Source organism: Stylophora pistillata, chromosome 12 (genome assembly GCF_964205215.1).
Source record: "Stylophora pistillata chromosome 12, jaStyPist1.2, whole genome shotgun sequence".
In the NCBI taxonomy this organism is placed as follows: Eukaryota; Metazoa; Cnidaria; class Anthozoa; order Scleractinia; family Pocilloporidae; genus Stylophora; species Stylophora pistillata.
The window spans coordinates 24,222,970-24,242,964 of NC_142530.1; the positions used below are offsets into that span (position 1 = coordinate 24,222,970).

The following is a 19,995-nucleotide window of genomic DNA, read 5'->3' on the forward strand; positions in this document are numbered from 1 at the left end:
GTTGACATGACTACGCGAGTTTTTTCTGGAATATCGTTCCATATTATCTAGCCTCAGCTCAAAATGTGCCGCGTCTGCACTTTCGTTCACGCATTTGTCCATATTAGAGAGATTTAGCACCGCGTTTACGTGAAACGGCAAACGTCAGCTTGCACTTTCACGTAAAATAGCGTGAACCTTACCGCTTTAGCTTCGCTTGCGCTCTCGTCATGGTGGGTTTGAAGGCGCCCCTGTATCTTGCTTACAATGAATAGTTTTGGTGCGCTTTTTCAGGCTATTAACTTCTACTCTGTGTGAGGAAAAGTGAAGAAAATCTTACGTGCACGGCAAGCGCGAAACAGGCTACTTTCACGATGAAACGGCAAAGCGCAACCGGCATACGTGAAAAAACTGGCGGGAAAAAGAGGGTCACGTGGTCACTCTTGCCTTCACGTTTCACGCAAACTCGGTGCTAAATCTCTCTACTGTTTAGTTCTTTCTCAAGCGACGCTGTGTACTTGTTTTGTTTCACTACTACCTCTATTACATTTGTTACCTCTAGCCTGTACGTTCCTTTCCGAGCTTGTTTGTTAAGTCAGCCACATCGTCGCTTGGAAGAAAACCTTGTATTTAACAGCTTATATGCTGTACTTTGGACACCCATAAGAATTTCCGGAATGTCCTCCAGGCTTGGTTTATCCACTTTGTTGACTTCTCGTTCTTAAAGTGCCAAGGTAGACGCCATCACATTACATGAGTATACTTATGCTCTAATAAAATTATTTCATCAGATGGACTGGACGCAGTTCTTTTCTCCCATTTTCTTTTAGACATTTACTTTAGAGGTAAAAGACTTATTACACTGTTCCAAAGTCAAATGAAATTTTATTTCATCAAAAGAAGTTGTGATCAATTCTCATATAGTAAACAGGACATTACATGTCCGTTTTTACATGCAACTTTATCATTTCGTGTTGATATAGCTCTCAAAAAATGCATAGTCACCGGGGGCGATGCCGGATATCCTCTATTTAGGTAGGTATTAATGAAATACCAGATTTCCTTGTGTTTGGAAAATATGTCATTTCCTCACGCGTAAAGATAGCAACTTAGTCATGCTAAACGGTCTATCGACATGCATTTCGCAAAGTTTTTTTTTCTTTTAGAAATTTACTAACATTATTATCGATGATGAATAGCTATTTTATCTTAACGTCAGGGGTTGACATTTTTCTTCGACCTCAATCTAAAAGCAGGCGATCTCTGTATTTGTGTCATGATCAGTTTGTTAAAATTGTCTCTAACTTAAAGCATGTAACTATTATCAATATTATAAATAAAACACCACATGTCAGTTCGTGGTGTTTTATTTTTATATTCATGCTCATAACTGCTTAAGCTTTTTATAATAAGGACCATGGATGAAATTCTATCTGCGCCATTCGTAGCAAAGCGGAATAAAAGAAACCAGCAGAAACAAAGAAATAAGTCACTTTCCAGTCTACTGAGGTCGGTCCGTATGGGGAACAACTATGCCCTCGGTCTTCAGTGAGTTCGGTGCTTGGCTAATACATCGGGCACAGTTTTTATCCATACAGACCTGCTACCCGGTATATAACATATATTTATTTCTTCTCCAGTCTATAGTTCCGGGTAAGATATGGATCTCTTATTCCGAAAAATGTTTGTTTCTAGAATAATAAAAGCTACGTACGATTCGATCCGGGAAAACCCTGAACTGGCTGAAGTATCTCTTGGACGAGTAAGTTCAACTTTTTCTTGACACCCGTCTATCGGCTCCGGTCCTCATGGGAACAGAGGTCTAAGAAGGGAGATAATCAGGTGATATTCAGACCTTTTTTTTTTTTTTGCATTTTAGGTATTGCGGCTCAATACCTTGGAATTGGCATTGCAAATTCGATTTAAATGAACAGAAAAGAGAAGGATAAAAGTGCTGCCCAAGGTTTGTCATGTCGAAAAGAGAATTAATCCAGCCTGGTTTCTGAGGCATACGGCACATTGCATACGGCACATTGCATACGGCACATTGCATCAGCAAGCCCGGCGGTATTGTCCGAGAGTAAATCATTGCTAGGCTTTCGTTTACAAAATAAAGACAACACAACTGAACGCAAGTTTCGTGACCCTGGAAGTTCCCTGGAAGGTAATTTCTCTTGCTTATTCATTTTCACAAAATGTTGAGACAAAAAGTACTGTTTCTCTTTATCATTAGATGGTGGCGACAGCCCGAATCCGTGTTAATAAAAATTACTTCCTTCTGGTGTTCTCTTTATCACGAAATCCTGTTAAAGATGAGATGACCTCCATGTTCTCCGCACTTGACTCTTGTCGGATAAACCGCTTGCATATTGGAAATGGACTGAGCACCTTTCTGAGACTGGAGCGGAATTTCTTAAACAGCAGGAAGTAAATAAGCGGGTTGTACCACGGTGCTGTTTTAGCGAAGAGAGCGGGTAAGGTGGCCACCAAGGGAGATATAACAGGCTCCGGTGCTAGTATGACCGCGTAGAGTGATACCACGGCATATGGTGTCCATGCAAACAAGAAACAAAATGACATAATGCATGCCATTCTTGCGGTTTTTGACTCTGCTAAAACAGTTTCTAGAGTCGGAGCAGCGTTCTCTCCCCACGTATTATGCGCAGTTCGAGTCATCATTTTGACGTTGCGGTAGATAGAGCTGTATGCGGTAACCATGGTTGTAAAAGGAGCTATGAAAAAGAGAACGAAGATGCACCAAATGTAGGCAATAGCACTTGGACTAGAATTTTGCCAATCAATCGAGCAAACCGAGCGTCCTCCCTCAGGGGCATACCCTGACCAGCCAATCAAAGGCAAGGTGCTCCAAATTAAGGAAAACAACCAAAGTCCAACGATGATGTATTTTAGCTTTTGGACGATGGAAAACGAGAAAGAGAACTTTATCACGATGGCGCGCTCAATGGCGAAAGTAGCGTGGTGTAGCATGGTGCCGAAAGATAAAAATGTCACCATGAAGCCGTAACATACACAAGACGTTCCCGTGCTTTGCCAGCTTTTTGTTAAAATGCCAACAATTCCCAAAGGATATGCTACCACTGCTTGTATCCAGTCACCGACAGCTATGCTAAGGATAAGAATGTTTGAGTGGGAACGAAGGGAGCTGTCCTTTGCGAATGCAACAAGAACAAGAGTATTAAAAATGAATCCTATTACGGCAAGGAGAGCATACACGCTGGCAATTGCGTAATAGACCTGTTGGCTAAGTTCTTCTCCTTCTTGTGGATCCTCAGTCCGATTTTTTAAGCTAGGAATCCCTCTTTCTGTTAGAAGACTCATCATGTCTTAGAACTGGAAAGATCGAGAAACAAACCTGGAAATTAATTTATTGCTTGCAATATGCGTCAAGGAAAATGCATTTATCAATGTTTACATAAAATACTGCTCAAAGACCCTCCTTCGAAATGGGAAAAAATATCTTGAATTCATTCGTTTATACGAAAAGTGATAACGTGGCGAGAAAGATCTTAACTCACGCAAATGGTGAACCATGATGGAAAAGGATACCCTATTTCAAACACAGTGGCTATGAAGAATTCAAGACATTAGGCGTGATCTTCTGATAAATTTCCATACCATGTTTTCAGCCAACGTTTGTTTAAACTGATTCGCATATATCCTGATAAGGCAAACATGTCAAGGTTCATTTGTCTTTCTTTTGGTTGGCCTGAAGGTCGCGATTCAGTGACGTTTGCTCTTCTGAGACTATCACTCATTGAATTTTAAAAAATGACCCATTACCCCAAAAATTACGATTAGCCATAATGCCAACTGCAGGGTTCTCGTGCACCGACGTTTTTTTAAACTGATTTGCACATATCCTAACAAGGCAAACATGTATAATTTTTATTTTTCTTTCCTTTGCTCGGCCTGGAAGTCGCAATTAATGATCATGTGTTCTTCTTGAGATTGCCATTCACTGAAATTTACACAATGACCCATCCCCCCTCCCAAAAAAAAAAGACTAAGCATAATGCCTACCGGAGGGGTTTTCAACAAAATCGGTTGTTGGGGATCTATTGCGATCCATACGTCCTTTCCCCGCCTTTATTTTAGCTTGCAGGCAGGCTCTGGTGTATGGGATTCGTCGTAAGGTACCCTTACTAGGCACAGTCGCCTATAAAACTATTAGCATCCGCTTATGGTAAAACTTACAGAAAATCTTGCTATTTTGTGATGTTATATAATGAATTTTCCTAAATTTGTCTGTAATTGGAATACCGGAAGTATTATACACCCATATTAAATGGAGCACTTCCTGTAAGCAGCTGTCAAAATCATTGGCCTTCCATCACTTAATGCCCATAGTGACACAGCAATGATGGCACTAAAAGGATGAACTCAAGGTAGTAAAGTTTGATTACAGCCCGAGTTTCACATAAACTGATTGGTCAGTTTTGCTGCTCTGTCATTGGCCGTTAGACTCACGTGACATTCGTTGATAGCGGTTGATCAGAATTAAAGAGTCAATTAAAGTCGTTCAATAGCTATGTTTTAACAAAACAAAATTATGTAAAAGCTTTTTTTAAGATGTACACGTTATTGCTAACAGCTGTCTCCCAGTATCGCGTTACTAAGGAAACGCGAACGTCTTAAGGACAATCTTTTCAAGATTATATCATTAGCATTTTACAACATTGATAATTTGCTTTCAAAATTTAGCTTTTAGGCGCTGCACGGATGCAAAAGTACATCTTACAAAGTACGTCTTACAATTTTCTGTATCATCTCAGTGAAAAGAAAGTCGCTGCATTTTTCACATAGATATGAAACATCTGGTATGAAAATAATTAAGCTGTTAAAAATTTTCCACGGCGAGCGTCGGACGCCGTGATCGAAAAGAATGATAGGTAGGAGTGATTCACGTTAGCCTTTCCATATTCTAGCCCTCTGCGTGCTAACTGTTGAGGAAAAAGCACTTCAAATTTTCATATGCATGTTAGACTTGGATTAAGGCTCCACTCAGATAAAACATTTTGCCTCCTTTTCTTTGTCTCAGAAAAAAGTATTGTCTCCATTTTGAAACAGTTTTAAAATCTAAGAGCATTGTCGTGTGAGATTTTAGCACAAGACTTTGACAACACTTTAATGCGCACTCGTGGCTTTCAATGTTTTAGAGTTCGCTCTTTTGACGAAGGAAAGCTGCTGCAGCCATCATAAGCATCCACAGTAAAACAACATTTATTGTCATCCAAATTCAATGGCAGATCGTTTCGTGGTAAACGCAATTCGGCTGGAAGAAAGAGCTTTTTAAATTACCATATTCATAAGACGTGGATTAAGGTTCGACTCAGATGCAAAGTTTCAGAATTGCTAATTCTTGAATTTGTTTTGATGGAAAGCGACATGATTCCATCCTGAAAGAAATGTATATACTCATTACATGATCAAGATACATTTTGCCACTTAGCCTCTTGTGATTACCTGTAGTACTTTTGCTCTTATTGTAGAGTGCCGAAATCTGTATTCGTTTGCTTGTTGTGGTGCTCAAAAATTGCATGTAACATTCGACGTAGTTCACTTATAATGACAGGTTTACTTGGTTGAAAGCCAATAATTTTACTCCAGACAGTATATATAGTTAGTCGTCGCCATTGATACCTCAGTAGGCATTAGGTTCAACATACAGGGAAATTATGTCTCAATTTGCTATCTTTCAGAGCTATGTACTAAGAACACTAAACTAGTGTGCTAATTTTTGACACTGCAGGAGTGCAAATATGGTTAAAACAGTTGAAGGAAATATAATATTGAAGAATTATATCATTGTCAATCGGATATTGTCCGATTCGGTTTAAATTTGTTGTTGAGGAAGTAATATACTGGGTGAAGCTCTGTAGAGGGAATTTCGGACGGGTGATGCAAGTACGACATTCGGATGGAAATACAAAACACACGACACGACTATGCGGCTATAATATACTAGTCACGTTAACTCAGAGAACCGAAATCTTTAGAAAATAAACGAACTTGGAATCAGAGACTTACTTGTAGGTCTGCTTATCCACGCGCAATTGACCATTCAGGGCACTATGTGCGATTCATCTTAACCCTGCGCAGACACTAAAAGCGAATTTATAATTGGTCAAAGTTAAGTGCAGTTAGACAATTCGCAAAAAAAAATTGAAACAAACGTGGTTGGGAAATCACTTTACTTCTGACGCATCTTTTGTTTTAAGGTAAATGCCATGTCAATCAGTGGTGAACAGCCTAGCCTTTAATCGAGATTTAAGTAAAAGCTGGGAAAATATGAAACAGACCATATGATATTTTGACACTGAATTAAGTACATATTGATACCTGTAATATATCTTACACAGATATTGGGCCGTAGACGTGCCTAGAATGAAGAATAACTGACTTGTTTTGGCTATCAAAAAAGTACGAGGCATTAACTTCCTCTTTCCAAACTTTGAATTCAAAATATCAAAATGACGTGTGCATTAAAAAATTGTAAAGGAATTAGTACTTTGGAGTCATTCTAGCATTATAAAGAGTTTCCTTGCTTAGAGCAAAGCCGCGAGCCTAATCGTTTTCTTTGGGTGGACAAACAGCAAAGCTGTTAAAGTATAAAAAAGCTACAAAGTAACGGAGATCGATGGTTAAGGAAAGTTTAAAAGAATTCAATAGAGAGAGCAAATCATTGGGTAGCTCCTCGCAAAAAAAAAAAAGAGGAAAAACAAACAGAACAAAGCAAAACAGATAGACAAATTGTTTCTGCAAAGGTCTAGTGAAAAGTCCGTCTTGTGTCGAACTGAACCACAAAAGCATCGTTTAAATTTTGCTGAGTCATAAGTAGTTTCTTTGTTTTTCCTCTTCTCTATCAGCACAAACGCGATAAAATAAAATTTTTTAATTACCTTCTTTCATTCGACAGCTTTCAAGATCTGATAGGTGTCAAGACCAGTAAAAACCTGTCGATTCTTTGTCCTTCGGGATAAAATACAAGTACGGAGCTGAATACTTCTACCTTCAGCAAAGCTAGCAGTTGGAAGTGTTAAGGATCTGTTTGGGCCAATACATCGGTTTTCAGTAAAAAAAACAAGAGAGTATCAAAAAGATTCCTAGTTAAGAGACCACCTATCCTGGTTATGCCACATTTCAAAATCAACCTGTTTCGAGTTATTTACAGACAAAGTATATCCAGCATGATTGGCTTGAGAATGTGGGCGTTGTGATGCGTATAATAGATATATCTTATTAACCAAGCGCGAAGGCCGTACTGTGAGAATATCGACCTGAGGTCTTGTGCGAGGTCCGTACAAAAAAGACCGAGGACCGATATTCTTTCAGTACGGTCCCGAGCAAGCTTGGTTAATAAGAGATTTATTATACGACTGAAGTTCAAAGGGACACGAGTGCGGTATCATTCGGGACCATTCGGGACAATGCCCGGTCCAATACTGAGAGAATATTGACCGGCAATAGAGCATTTTGATTGGTTGATTTTAGTTATTGGCCCTCTGACTGCCCGAGTCGTGTGATAAGTACACTTACCACACACTTTTGACAATGGCATAAGTTGACTCGTTATATTTGGACGCAAGTATGGTTCCCACAAAAGTTGGGTCGAGCAAACAAATCGAGGCTAACTGGTAAACGCGCCACATTATCAATACGAAATAGGAAAGCAAAGTTTTTACGTTAAAATGGTAACTTATGAAGGCGAGCGAATGAAGACGAGTTTGTCGTCTCAGTGCATTCCGATAGGATGTTAGAACTAAGTGAACTAGGCGCTCAAGAATTTAACAGTAGGTCGATTAGCACAAGTGTTTTACTGTGATGTGACTACATGCTTGGTTTGCCTCAAAGGGGACTGTGTTAATTCAGTCTGCGTTACCACATTGAAAGCGTGACCGTTAAAATTTAGGATCTCATTTTGACGTACAGCAAACCCCACGTATAAGAGCCTAAAATTTAGGAACATGTTAAGCTAACATTTCTCAGTTTAACACTCTTCACATAAGAACCATTCTGGGCCAAAGTCTCAGTGCAAGTTCTCATTTTCAGAATATAGATCTTCTTCATATATAATATACTATATAACAAGCAATATAGAAAGGTCTAAAAAAGTCACAAAAACCAACCTGAACACTGACAGTGCTCCATCTAAAAACCAAAAAACTGTATTGTTAATACATCCATAGCTGTGCAACATATCCAAACGTGCGAGTTCACCATATGAAGCAGGGAACTGTAACGCTGGCATACAGCACGGTATCACACCCACAGCCATCAATACAAGTTTTTTTTTTTTAAACAAAACAAGACAAAAAAAGGAGCCCGATTAACAAGCTAGATAAATAAATACACAGGTGGCCCAAACATCGTATGCGATCTGAGTTTCCAGAGAGCTGAGACGAAGTATAGGGATACTTCGAAAGTTACTTTGGATACTCCGTCTAGGTACGACACAAGATAAACATGGGTAAACTTGCCTCACGTGAATTTGACGTCTCTGTGTTCCTGGGGTCAGTTTAAAGCCAACAAAGGGACTTAAACTTTCAGGCGGAATCCCAGAAAGTTTAAGACTGCCCAAAAAACTTTAAACCGAACCCGAGAACACACACTGACGCAAGGCAAACATCAGGTAACCATACAGTATCTATTTAAGGTGCTCTTGGAATGAAGGCATTAAATTAAGACCAGCGATCACATTTAGTCGCATTGTTTTAATAAAATACTTTCTAGTTGAGTTTATCTAGTATTAGTGAGGTTTTATCTTCAGACACAAAATTAGCGCGTTGTATACGAATGCATTGTCTATGACGCAATCTACACCAACATGGCTAGCGAAAATTTACAATCAGCCATTCTTCAGATGGAGAGATTTTCCCAACGAGAGACGGTATGAAATGTGCTATATTTAGCCTCAACCAATCAAAAGCAAGATGTTTTCTCTTTTGGGCCAATCAGGAGCCAAAGCAAGACTATAATGATTTTCCCCCAGAGAACCAAGTTCTTCCGAATGTGGCTCTACTGCTGCTGGGTTGTTAACGTAGAGAGAATAAAATAGTGCTAGACCTCACAGAAACAAAACATTCAAGATTAAGTGAAAAATAAAACAAGTTCCAGTCGATGATAATCTGTCTTGAGAATTTAACCCCTTTTCCCGACCGCACACACCATTCCTGTCGGGCTAATATTATAGCCTCTATTGAGGAAATTTGCCCCTTGGAAATCCAAACCAATGAAACAGAGAGACAATGTAAATTTCAGTCGAACTTACTAAGTCCGCAGAGGACCTTTTATGGAACCCTAATATCATTAACTGTTTTTTCTGAATATTATGTGTTCATTTTGTAGCAAGCGTCGAAGAAAGGAAAATCAATCTGACTCCCCATAAGGAATCCAACTACAAACCCTTCGTATTTCACTACCACTGAGATAAAGAAAACTCCATGCCACTACTAGCTTAACATGCAACAAAAGTCCTGCACACCACTAAGATCAGCAGAGTGGAAGACGATGTGCAAAACATAGAATAGGAGAGAAAGAAAGATGTAAAATTGTTTTTTTTTTTCTTCGTACTGGAAGCTCCTATTTTCCCCTTGTTCCACCCTCGTGACAAAACAGGTGGCGCAGATCTTTCTTAAATTGACAACTGAGGGAAAAATTTAAGGAGAAAAATCTAAGAAAGCAATTTCATGGGAAGGCTTTGAACCCTTTAAACCCGAGATCTGGTTGTAAATTCTCTCCTCTAGCTCCTACACATTCACGTGTAAATTAACTACGAGAATTTGGTGTAAGATCAAGGTGACAGATTCTAACTAATGAGTTTGGGTACTCTCAGAAACTTGATTTCTGGATAATGCATGGATATTAAAGGAAGACGTTACATGTTAATCACTTCTGTCAGGTTAATTTGCCTTTATATTGCATGGACCTCTCTTTACTTAATTCATCCAATGATTTCTCTCCCACCCTGATGAGGAAAACATTCCTAAAAATTGGGATGAGATGAACGACACAAAATTAAAGAACTGTAACAAGTCTTTTCTTTTTGTTCGATTGGGGCTGCTCCTGAGTCGCTAAGAGTTTATTGTGAGCTGCGCGAATCCAATTAACGTCCGATCATCAGGAGGTTCGTGGCTACTTGATTTCTGCAATTATAAGAAAAATACATTTCAATTTACGTATTTATCTATTTACTTATTTAATTATTTATTTATTTATCTAAAAGAGTAGTAAAATTAAATTAATTAAAAAGAAAGAAAAAAAAAAAAAAAACATAACTCACAGTTACCCTGGAGATGTTTCCCCACTGTATTTGTGATAGCTATGTGTGCACCTAGACCTAATGTTGTTTTATCCCATCGTTTACTTTCTTTATCCGTTATAGATTTTGCTTCGTCGAAGCTCCTTGTCTCTTATCCTCAACTCTTTGACCCTTTCCAGTGACCAGCATCTAATTTCTCCTTACAATATCACCCCTGAATCACGTACCAAGGTCATGAGAATAAAGGAAATGATCACCAACTTAAGACGTTTTAGATCTTTACAGAAATTCTTTTATTCAGCACTAAAAGAACAGCATGGAGAACGTGCATATTGATGTTAGAGCGCCAAGGGTTAAAGAAATGTTTGTAACTTAAAACAAGAAAAATACTTACAAGGGGAAATGTCATAGACTTGTTGCTTGGGGGATCATCAATGACTTTTCTTAGATTAGCAGCAACTGAAATCGAAAGTTAACATTTACAGGTATATTGATAGTAAGATAAAATTCATTGCCTGCACAACTAAGGGTAAATCATCAACAAACAGTGAATAGGATAAAAATGTACTTGGACTACGGACCCGCAAGAACATAATTATAATTTAACGGGAAATCTGGATAAAGTAGCCCTCTCAATCACTGGAGTGCGGGGATATATGAACAAATATTCCGTCTCCGACTGCTATAAATAAGCAACAACGCCGCTCCCCGCCCTCCTGTCCCACCCTCTTCCCACAAAGGGCGTCCAATCTCAAAAGCATCCACAAGCACGTTAACAAAGCTGGATCTGCAGCAGTGACATGCAGCAGTGACAACACACGCACACACACAAAACAAAAAACAAAACAAAAAAAAACAAACAAACAAACAAAACAAAAAAACAAAAAAAACAAAACAAAACAAAAAATACCAAAAAAAACCAAAAAGAGAAAACAAGAAAAAAAAAAGATTGCATTGAATGATGAGTTAAATTGAACTTTCTTACCAACAACTAAATCTTGTCCACTTATTAAACCTGCTGTAACCAACTCTTGTGCCACACCCTCCGCAGTGTCTGTAGTGAAGTGGCACCAGAACAGAATGGGTAACACGAAAACAAAACAAAAAACAGTTATTACCAAAGCTTCAAGTGCCACTGTGCGTCACGGTGTGATTATGTCGATAACGCTAATGATAATGATTATGACGATGATGATACTGATGAAAATAATGTTAAAAAAATATAAGAGCAACTAAATAAATGTAATACACTATCACTGCACAGCTCACGGTGACTGTTGATCTGTTTTCAAGGGGCTACAGTATGTATAGCAAACCAGGAGGGGAAAATACGCTAGAAATTATTAAAAATGACGAAAGAGGTGAGGTGAAACAGTCTATGAATTTTCCGTAACTCGGAAGGTTTATTGCGTACGTTGGAGGGAATTGGAACCAAACTAAACAACAACAAAAAGCTGAACGAGGTAAATAAGCCAGGGAAAAAACATCAGCTCAAAATGAATCATTTTCCAAAAAAACAAGGCTAAATATCGCACTTACCTTTACCAGGGGTAAAGTCAAATCTGATATCATTCAGCTCTTTCTTGGCATTTCTGTTGGGGAGGAAAAAGGAGTTAAAAGGAATAACATGAGTTCGGTGGCAGTAATTGCCGAGCCTTCTACACTGACTTTCACACTGCGACTGAAATACGGTCAACCGGATGCCTTCATCCTGAAAAGACGGACGGAAGATGGAAACTACTGCCAGTACTGTGCGAAGCGGAGAAAAATTCAACTACGGTCACTTTTAAAATTAGTCCACCACACGGTCGCCCCCGCCATCTTTTCAGGTCTTCCTTGAAAGCATCTAATTTCTCCTTACAATATCACCCCTGAATCGCACCTTAAGGTCATGAGAATAACGGAAATGATCATCAACTTAAGACGCTCTAGATTTTTAAAGAAATTACCTTATTCACTAAGAGGCAAAGTAAGAGAAGAGTGTCTTGCCCAACAGCAAAACACCCTGACTCGGCCAGGGCTTGGGCCCGGACTTTCCGATCAGGAGTACAGCGCAAGGGCTAACTGCAAAATCACTGGGTCTACCAGCCGTAACGGGGCAGTCTTCAAGATAATCAGTTCACAAAACTCAAGGCGCGCGTGCACCGACCAGAACACTAGAATTACTCACCTTAATCTAAGAGTAAGATCCAAGTTGATTTGTGCAGCTGAACAGTAAAAATACAAACGAACATGATAGTGAGCACTACAAAAAATTGTTACCTGCGGGATCAAGAGCACTGTTTCGAAAGTTTTCTGCACCCTCAAGAAACGATGTATGGAGAGGGGCGCCTTTCGAAGGAGTGTCTTAAAATAGTGTCAGAGTAATCGCCGCAGGTTATCAGAATAAACATAAAAAAACGTTTTAAACGAAAAGCAGCCAACAAGAGTTAAAAAAAAAAAAAACAGTCATTAGAACGATTGATTTCAGGCGCGGAAAAACGAAGGTAGGCTTCTGACTTGCTAACAGGGTGGCAAGAGTTTTCTAGATCTGTCAATGAGAGTAGATACAATTGAAGTAAAAAAAGCCATAAAACGTGGATCACGTTTAACATTCATTTGAAAATTGCTCTGTGCAGCGCTTACTGGACATAGCTTCACGAAAGCAGCCTTCTAGCCAATGCTCGCGACATCGTTCGTCAGAATCATACCTAAAAAGTCGCCCCCTGTTTATCTCAATAACAAAGATGAAATTTCCTATATGTATAATCTGGGTTGAAATACTGGTGCCATGAGGCAGAATGAGAAGGCCGGGATAAAAATAGAAAGTGAATTGGTACCGCTAACCGTGCCGGCTTTAAGAAACAAAATGATCAGTAGACTCATGAAGCAAAATCTTTGCTAAACCCTTGAAGTCCCATGAGTGACAAGGGAACATTTTCTCCGCACGATATCAAGACAATATCAAGCAGGCAAGCGATGAGAATAGAGAAAAATATCACATTGGGAATTAATAGTTGATCCAATACCAAATTCTCCAAACTAACATCACAAGAATTGAATGGCAGACAATAAGGAGAATTACTAATGGGATCTTGGGAGGGAGGAAAGGGTTAAAAACAAAAGCATCCGTTCTTGTTGTGCACAGTATAGACCAATCGTTGAAAGGCTCGAAAACGACCTTTAAATCTCAAACGCGTTACGTCATTTACTAACCGAAAATAAACCCAAAGGTTAATGTCCTCGGTTACATTAACTGGCTTGTTTCGCCACTTGCTCGGCAAGCATGCGGATGAGTTTACTATATGACATTATTACACGACTCGGGCAGTCAGAGGGCCAATAACTAAAATCAACCAATCAAAATACTCTATTGCCGGTCAATATTCTCTCAGTATGGGACCGGGCACTGTCCCGAATGGTCCCGAATGATACTACACTTGCGTCCCTTTGAACTTCAGTCGTATAATAAATCTCTTGTTAACCAAGCTTGCTCGGGACCGTACTGGAAGAATATCGGCCCTAGGTCTTTTTTGTACGGACCTCGCTGCGCTCGGTCCGTACTGTCAAGACTTCGGGCCGATATTCTCCCAGTACGGCCCTCGCACTTAGTTAATAAGATATATATATATATATATATATATATATATATATATATATATATATCTGACTTCTGATAATAAATAAGGTTTTAACTTACGAGGTTTAGGTGATGTCGGTGTGGACGGTTGAACCTTGATGTCCGGTCCTTGGGATTTGGGTGCAGTTTCCTGAAAGGACAAGCACTGCGGTTTTTCATATCTTAATCAAAATTGTATAGGCCAAGTGTACTAATCTTAGTCATAAACGCAGTCCTAGTTTGTTGCTCAAATGAATAAAGGTTGAAAGTTTCTAAAGAAACTGTGGTGCTTGCGTCGGTGGGGATAACAAGGTAATTGGTTATATCAACTAAGTTGAAATAGTAAATTGGGCACCGTAACTAATAAAAAAAGCTGAGGTTTCGAGCGTTAGCCCTTCGTCAGAGCTCTGAAGAAGGGCTAACACTCGAAACGTCAGCTTTTTTATTCGTTACGGTGGCCAATTGTTGCTCTAATGGTAGGTTAAGAAAGAAAAATAGAGTGATGTCGTTTGTCTCAAATTGTATCCGATGTACATCGCGACGTCTCCACGCTGTCATTGGTTGGTTTTCGACAGCTTCAATTGGTGCATTTCAATCTGTTTCCTTGACGTGTTTCCTTAGTGCAGACATAAAAGAAAGGTGCCATTCTCAGCTGTTGCTGTTGAGTTTCGTTTCGGAAACAAAAAATGAAATCGCAGCGGAACATAAAGTTCAGAGGCGGCGGAGTGATTTGAAACGTGATGGGCTTATCTTTCACGCAGCCATGCGCACATCCATACACAAATTTTCCAAAATGCCCTCCGTCAAATTTCCTATTGACATGCTGTCTACTTTAATGGAGAGATACTTCAATTGATAAACTTCTCCAACATACTCCGGAGCTGTTCAAAAAAAGTTTTACAACATCTCATTTCGCCAAGCGCGATGCCGATAAAAGGATTTGGGAAAAGATAACGAGATTGAATATCTTGCCAATTTTAATGCAGCGCTAGCGATGTTTTCGACACTAAAACGACAACGCGAGACAGACTCTTACACTTCTGGTATTGTGCTTGTACACCACAATGAAGAGCCACGACGCTTTCTGATATTAATTGGGCTAAAGTGAACACGTCTCTTTCCCAGCGGTTTACTATACAACTTGTGGATTAATTGAGATGGAACGAAAGTCTACCGTCTTCAGGGAAACTTGGCGAAAAGATCGGGTGTATCCTGCGATGCGAAATGTAAAATCTCAAAATGTGAGAAAATACTCCTTGGATTGAAGGACTCCCATTTTTTCTGTCAAGTGTTCCTGACTGCTAATACTCCTGGGTGTAGAAAGGCACTTTCAAAGTTATGTGTCTTGCTCAAGATTACAACACACATAACTTTTCCGAGGTTCTAGGCTGAACCGTCCGATCTAGAGACCACCGAGCCAAAGATGAAGTTACCTTTATTCCCTACTCCCTACTACTTCGGTATAATTTTCTAAAGCATATTTTTTCTGTCAACCACTTATTATTTTACCGTGACGGTATTGGTCTTTTTCGGCTTTTCATCGTCATCATCACCATCGCTGTCGCCGTCATTTTTCGCCTCGTCATCAGACCACTCCCAGCTGCCATCGGCAGCTCGGTGAAGTCGTCCACTGGATCCTGGGACTCGCTTAACCTTCAAACGAGACAAGACGAATATCAGTTAATAAAGCAAATGCGTGTGTGGCAAATAACAATTAACAAATGGTAAACACCACAGCGTACACTACTGAGTTATGGATGCACGCGGGAGGTTGCTAAGCACGAAAGAAGCGTAAGAGTCGCTCGAGGCGATAGCCGAGAGCGACTCTAGCTTCTTGAGTGCTTAGCAAACCTCCCAAGTGCATCCATAACTCAATAGTGTACGCTGTGGTGTTTACCATTTGTTTTATAACATAACATTGATACATTGTAGCTAAAGAGTTCCCTTTTATTTAACAAATCTTACGCGACCAGAAAAAACAAGCGCGCGCGGAAAAATAGTCTTTGCATTTGCTCACGTCAGCAGCGTACACCCATGGGCAAATGGGGGACGCTAAATTGACCAATCAGAGCGCGCGCTTTACTTTGGTTATGTTATAACAGCAATTGCACAGCAACGAAATGATCAAGAAACTTGAATACAAAGAAAAATCATTTGACCAAGACATCATTAAGGATCATGTCTGTTAAATCCGCGAACTCCACAGTGATAAAAATGTAACTTTTCCCCTTAAAGTTCAATTCAATATCCCGCACCCATGTTTTGAGATTACACAAGGGTGTCGATTGAAGGTACTTCTCTTGACCAGACACCAAATTCTCTCAGCCTTCTAACAAGGATATGATAACAGCTCTATGGTAGAATTGCAAATCACATCTTGGGAAAGTGATTAAATCTAAAGTGATTAATTTTTCCAAAGTACCTTTTGTGATCTTTCACCCAGAGAAGGCATTAGTGGGACTAATGTCTCCACTAAAAAATCCTTTTCCTGGAAGAGCAAAACATCAAGATAAAACAAACAATCCAATCCCCTACTCACAACTCCAAGAAAAACAAACTGGAAACAAATAACAGTGGCAGATCCTCGGTAATGGCAATCATTATCTGACTTTTCAGCTCACTGACGTAAGTAACTTTATTTATAACGGTAATACAGCATTGTTAATATTTAATTAGATTAAACAAACATGACACTAAAATACATGTGCAGCAACCTTTGAACGCAACTCTAGCCATGTAGCGTACCATGTTGCGGTGAGTCTGCTCAGTGGATCAAGAATTCAATAGATTACAGTTGAGGTCAAAATGAAGGTAAAGGTAAAGTCTGTTTACGAGCCTAGTGGCTTATCAGGCCGGTGCTTAACTCCGGTTTCTGTAGCATGAAGCGACTAGGAGTATTTCTACTCCCCCCTGGATGGGATGCTAGTCCATTGTAGAGGTCAAAATGTGGTAAGAACAAAAAAGTGGCAGTCGAGTGCGTCACTGGTGTACATTTTGGCGTCTTGTCTAAATTATTGCTGAACAGACCCAAGACAACATGGATTTATTTGTTTTTAATAATAAAGCAAAAAAAAAAAAAAATTAATGGTGACTTCACCTTTGCATCTGTCCTCCAATAGATCGTAAGATCCAATCAAATTGCGTGCGTAATTAAGCTTATTACATAACAAGGATATAGTCTTGAGACTATGCGCACCCTCTACTGCGTTAAAATTTAAACCAGCGAGAGATTCAAGGACTGAGAATGGTAAATACCATTTCCACTAGACATTCGATATCGTTGAACGTTGTGCTCTTATGCCTAGGACAGACAACCTTTAAATTGGATATCGTTGCACGCCTGTGCTCTTGTGCTTAGGACGGACAACCTTCAAATTGGAAGTGCTCATTACTTGTGGTTAGCCCATGGGCACTCCTAGAAAGTATCAAATATACTTCATAAACGTACCCTGGCTTTCTTGAAAAAGGGATGCTTTAGAAGTTCAGAAGCATCTGGTCTTTAAAAAAATAATACAAACAATACAGGTCAGTGCGCTGTCAGTTTGACTGGAAGGGGAGGAGAGGGTGGAAAAACAAGGAAAGTTTAGGGTATATATTAGAGTGGATAGAGAGAGGGCTCTCTTTTATTTTGCTGGCCCCAGTTGTTCGAAGAGAGGACAACGCTATCCACTGGAAAACTCTCTATCCAGTGTATAGCGCAGTCTAGCGCAGTACGTTTTGTTAGCACTAAACCGCTGGATAGCGATTTATCCGTTGGATAGCGTTATTTGCCCTTTCAGCAACTGGGGCCTGAAGAAAACAAGGGGTGGTCATCCTTTTTCGCTTTAGTTGAAGTAACAGAGATAAACTAAATGTATGTTTACCATGTACAATACCCTACCTCTGAGTGGGATCTTTTACCAAACAACTGCTTATCATCTTTCTAAATATTTTGGTATACTTTTTGTAGTTGTCTTTGTTGCCTTCATTCTGTGCCACAGTGTCAAGAGAGGGTGGGTCATTTTGTAAAGTTAACATCAGAACCTGACAAGGATTGAAATATTACATTTAGAAATGGATTTACTAGTACATATATTGGCAAGACTTATGTGTATTTTGTAACATGAGGATGAAATTGACACATGGCTTGCTTTCAAACAATCTCGTCACAGATTTTCATAATCTATGGATCTAAAGATGTTAAAATAAGGCTTTGAATAAAGACACAATGTACTTAAACCCATAGAGATTCAGAATATGCCTTGAAGTACAGTGGTGTGCTACTCAGCTGCCCTGTATGGTGTCACAACCTCTGGAAAACAGAAAACTGAGCAACGCTGTACTTCCCGATTTACCTGAACTTTTCCAGCCCACCATTTTCAATCCCTATAAATCTTGTTCATCCTTAACATACCATCTCTGCTTATTTTTTGGGTTTGGCCTCCCCTCTTATTTATTTCCTACACTTAACTATTATTATGATGACAGATTCAATTCTGTACTGTAGCACTGATTATTTTGATCAAGTTAAAAATAGTTTTCTTTGAGAAAATACCCACTAGTCAGTCAATGTACATTTATAGTAGGTAGATGTGCAAGTACATTATAATACAAGCTTCTTCTATGTAATCTTATAATCCTACCTTCATAGCTGGAAACTTTGCATATGGAGCAATTCCAGTGGCCAACTCAATGGCTGTAATGCCAAAACTCCAAATATCAGCTTTGTGGTTGTAGCCATGAACCTGGCAATGTAAACGCATTCTGTATGCATTAACTATACATTATAACCACTTCACAGTTAACATTGTCCCTCACCCTTGTGATCTTTAACTATGGTGGAACAGAAATCTGACATGATACATCTCCATACCCTAGCTTTCCACACAGATGTATTGACATGTTAGGTGGAACAATAGATCTCATTCTATGCAGTTTTTGAAAAAGCATTCAGTGAACATACACCAGTCAGACAAATTATGTGGTTCAAATTTCTCCCTCTTTAAAACCATTTCCAACCAGTTTCAAACAGATATTATTTTCCTTTCTTTCAGATTATGAGAGTGGACACTGTTCCAGGCTTTAAATAGCAAAGATGAGCACAAACAAGAGGGTGTGGAAGAAATTGACTGATGTTAGGGAAACAGCACTGCTGGAATTTGACGGCTAGGAATAGATTAACTGATTACAGGTATTTTTAAGTTTAGAGGAAAATTGAATGTTTTACTGTATTATAGTTTCTTATTTAGTTTGAAATGTGTCTTAGTATAATAAACAGTTGGCTAGATAATAATTATTTTTGTTAAGTACTCGACCCCACAAGCTTTTTAGCTTTAATTCTTATCATATATAAATAAAGATTCTATTACTATTACTATTAATTCTTGTTTCTGCTTACTGACAGCAGGTAACATGGGCATGTAACCACCCATCCTCATATTTCAAGGTTTGGTTTTACCATTGCGTCAAACAAAATGTACACACACCCCACAGTTAAAAAATCAAATATAGTTTGCATACAATATACTTATTTCATAAATGCCAAACTTCAAGTAGGTGCCAACTTTGGAGGTAGGAAAAGTTAATAAATGCCCACCTTGAATAAGCACCCAACTCTAAAGGTCCATAGGCACTTAATCAGGTAAGTACAGCAAAAATACAAACTGCACAGCATGAACTTCAAGGAGACTCAGACTCCTTGCCAGTATTAATGAATATCAAGAATAAAAGGTATTGCACAGCTGTACCTGTTCCATGACTTCTGGTGCCATCCAACATGGTGTGCCAACAAATGTCTTCCTAACCTTTGGCCTTGACCTGTCCCCATAATCACTTATCACTGAACTAACACCAAAGTCTACAGGAAAAAAATCGCACTCCTTTGTATCTAACTCTTGGTTTACATGTGAATGGGGCCAGGATAGTTAAAGGCACGTGTACAATGTTATGACTGTGACACCTTAAAGAGGAGGCACTTGAGACACTAAGTGGTCTATTTAAAACAAGATTCCTCCTGCTCTGGAAAGAAAACATTGGTGGAGCTCAGACTATTTGGAGATGAAAACCAAATAATGCTGCTTACCATGTAAAATACCAGACTACTGTACATACAGGCACAATTAACAGGGAAGGCCACAACAAAAAAACAAAAAAAACAAAA

At 39.2% G+C, this 19,995-nt stretch overlaps 2 protein-coding genes across 2 annotated transcripts in view; both read right to left on the reverse strand.

Moving 5' to 3' along the window:
* Positions 1-844: 844 nt before the first annotated feature.
* Positions 845-8,552, reverse strand: LOC111340077 (visual pigment-like receptor peropsin). The gene is made up of 4 exons (XM_022946859.2): positions 8,127-8,552; positions 6,900-7,044; positions 6,028-6,102; positions 845-3,330 (listed from the first exon to the last, which is right to left on the reverse strand). Exon 4 carries the CDS (start codon positions 3,319-3,321, stop codon positions 2,248-2,250), a length of 1,074 nt encoding a protein of 357 aa, XP_022802594.1. The 5' UTR covers positions 3,322-3,330; positions 6,028-6,102; positions 6,900-7,044; positions 8,127-8,552; the 3' UTR covers positions 845-2,247.
* Positions 8,553-8,691: 139 nt separating this feature from the next.
* Positions 8,692-19,995, reverse strand: part of LOC111340076 (STE20/SPS1-related proline-alanine-rich protein kinase) — a 15,202-nt gene continuing 3,898 nt past the window's right edge. The window contains exons 6-17 of the mRNA XM_022946858.2: positions 19,583-19,692; positions 18,479-18,580; positions 17,737-17,879; positions 17,305-17,353; positions 16,279-16,344; positions 15,366-15,509; positions 13,938-14,007; positions 12,429-12,465; positions 11,798-11,850; positions 11,244-11,312; positions 10,653-10,717; positions 8,692-10,142 (exon numbers count right to left, since the gene is read on the reverse strand). Coding sequence (XP_022802593.1) covers positions 10,071-10,142; positions 10,653-10,717; positions 11,244-11,312; positions 11,798-11,850; positions 12,429-12,465; positions 13,938-14,007; positions 15,366-15,509; positions 16,279-16,344; positions 17,305-17,353; positions 17,737-17,879; positions 18,479-18,580; positions 19,583-19,692 — 980 coding nt within the window. The 3' untranslated portion in view covers positions 8,692-10,070. The remainder of the gene's footprint in view (positions 10,143-10,652; positions 10,718-11,243; positions 11,313-11,797; positions 11,851-12,428; positions 12,466-13,937; positions 14,008-15,365; positions 15,510-16,278; positions 16,345-17,304; positions 17,354-17,736; positions 17,880-18,478; positions 18,581-19,582; positions 19,693-19,995) is intronic.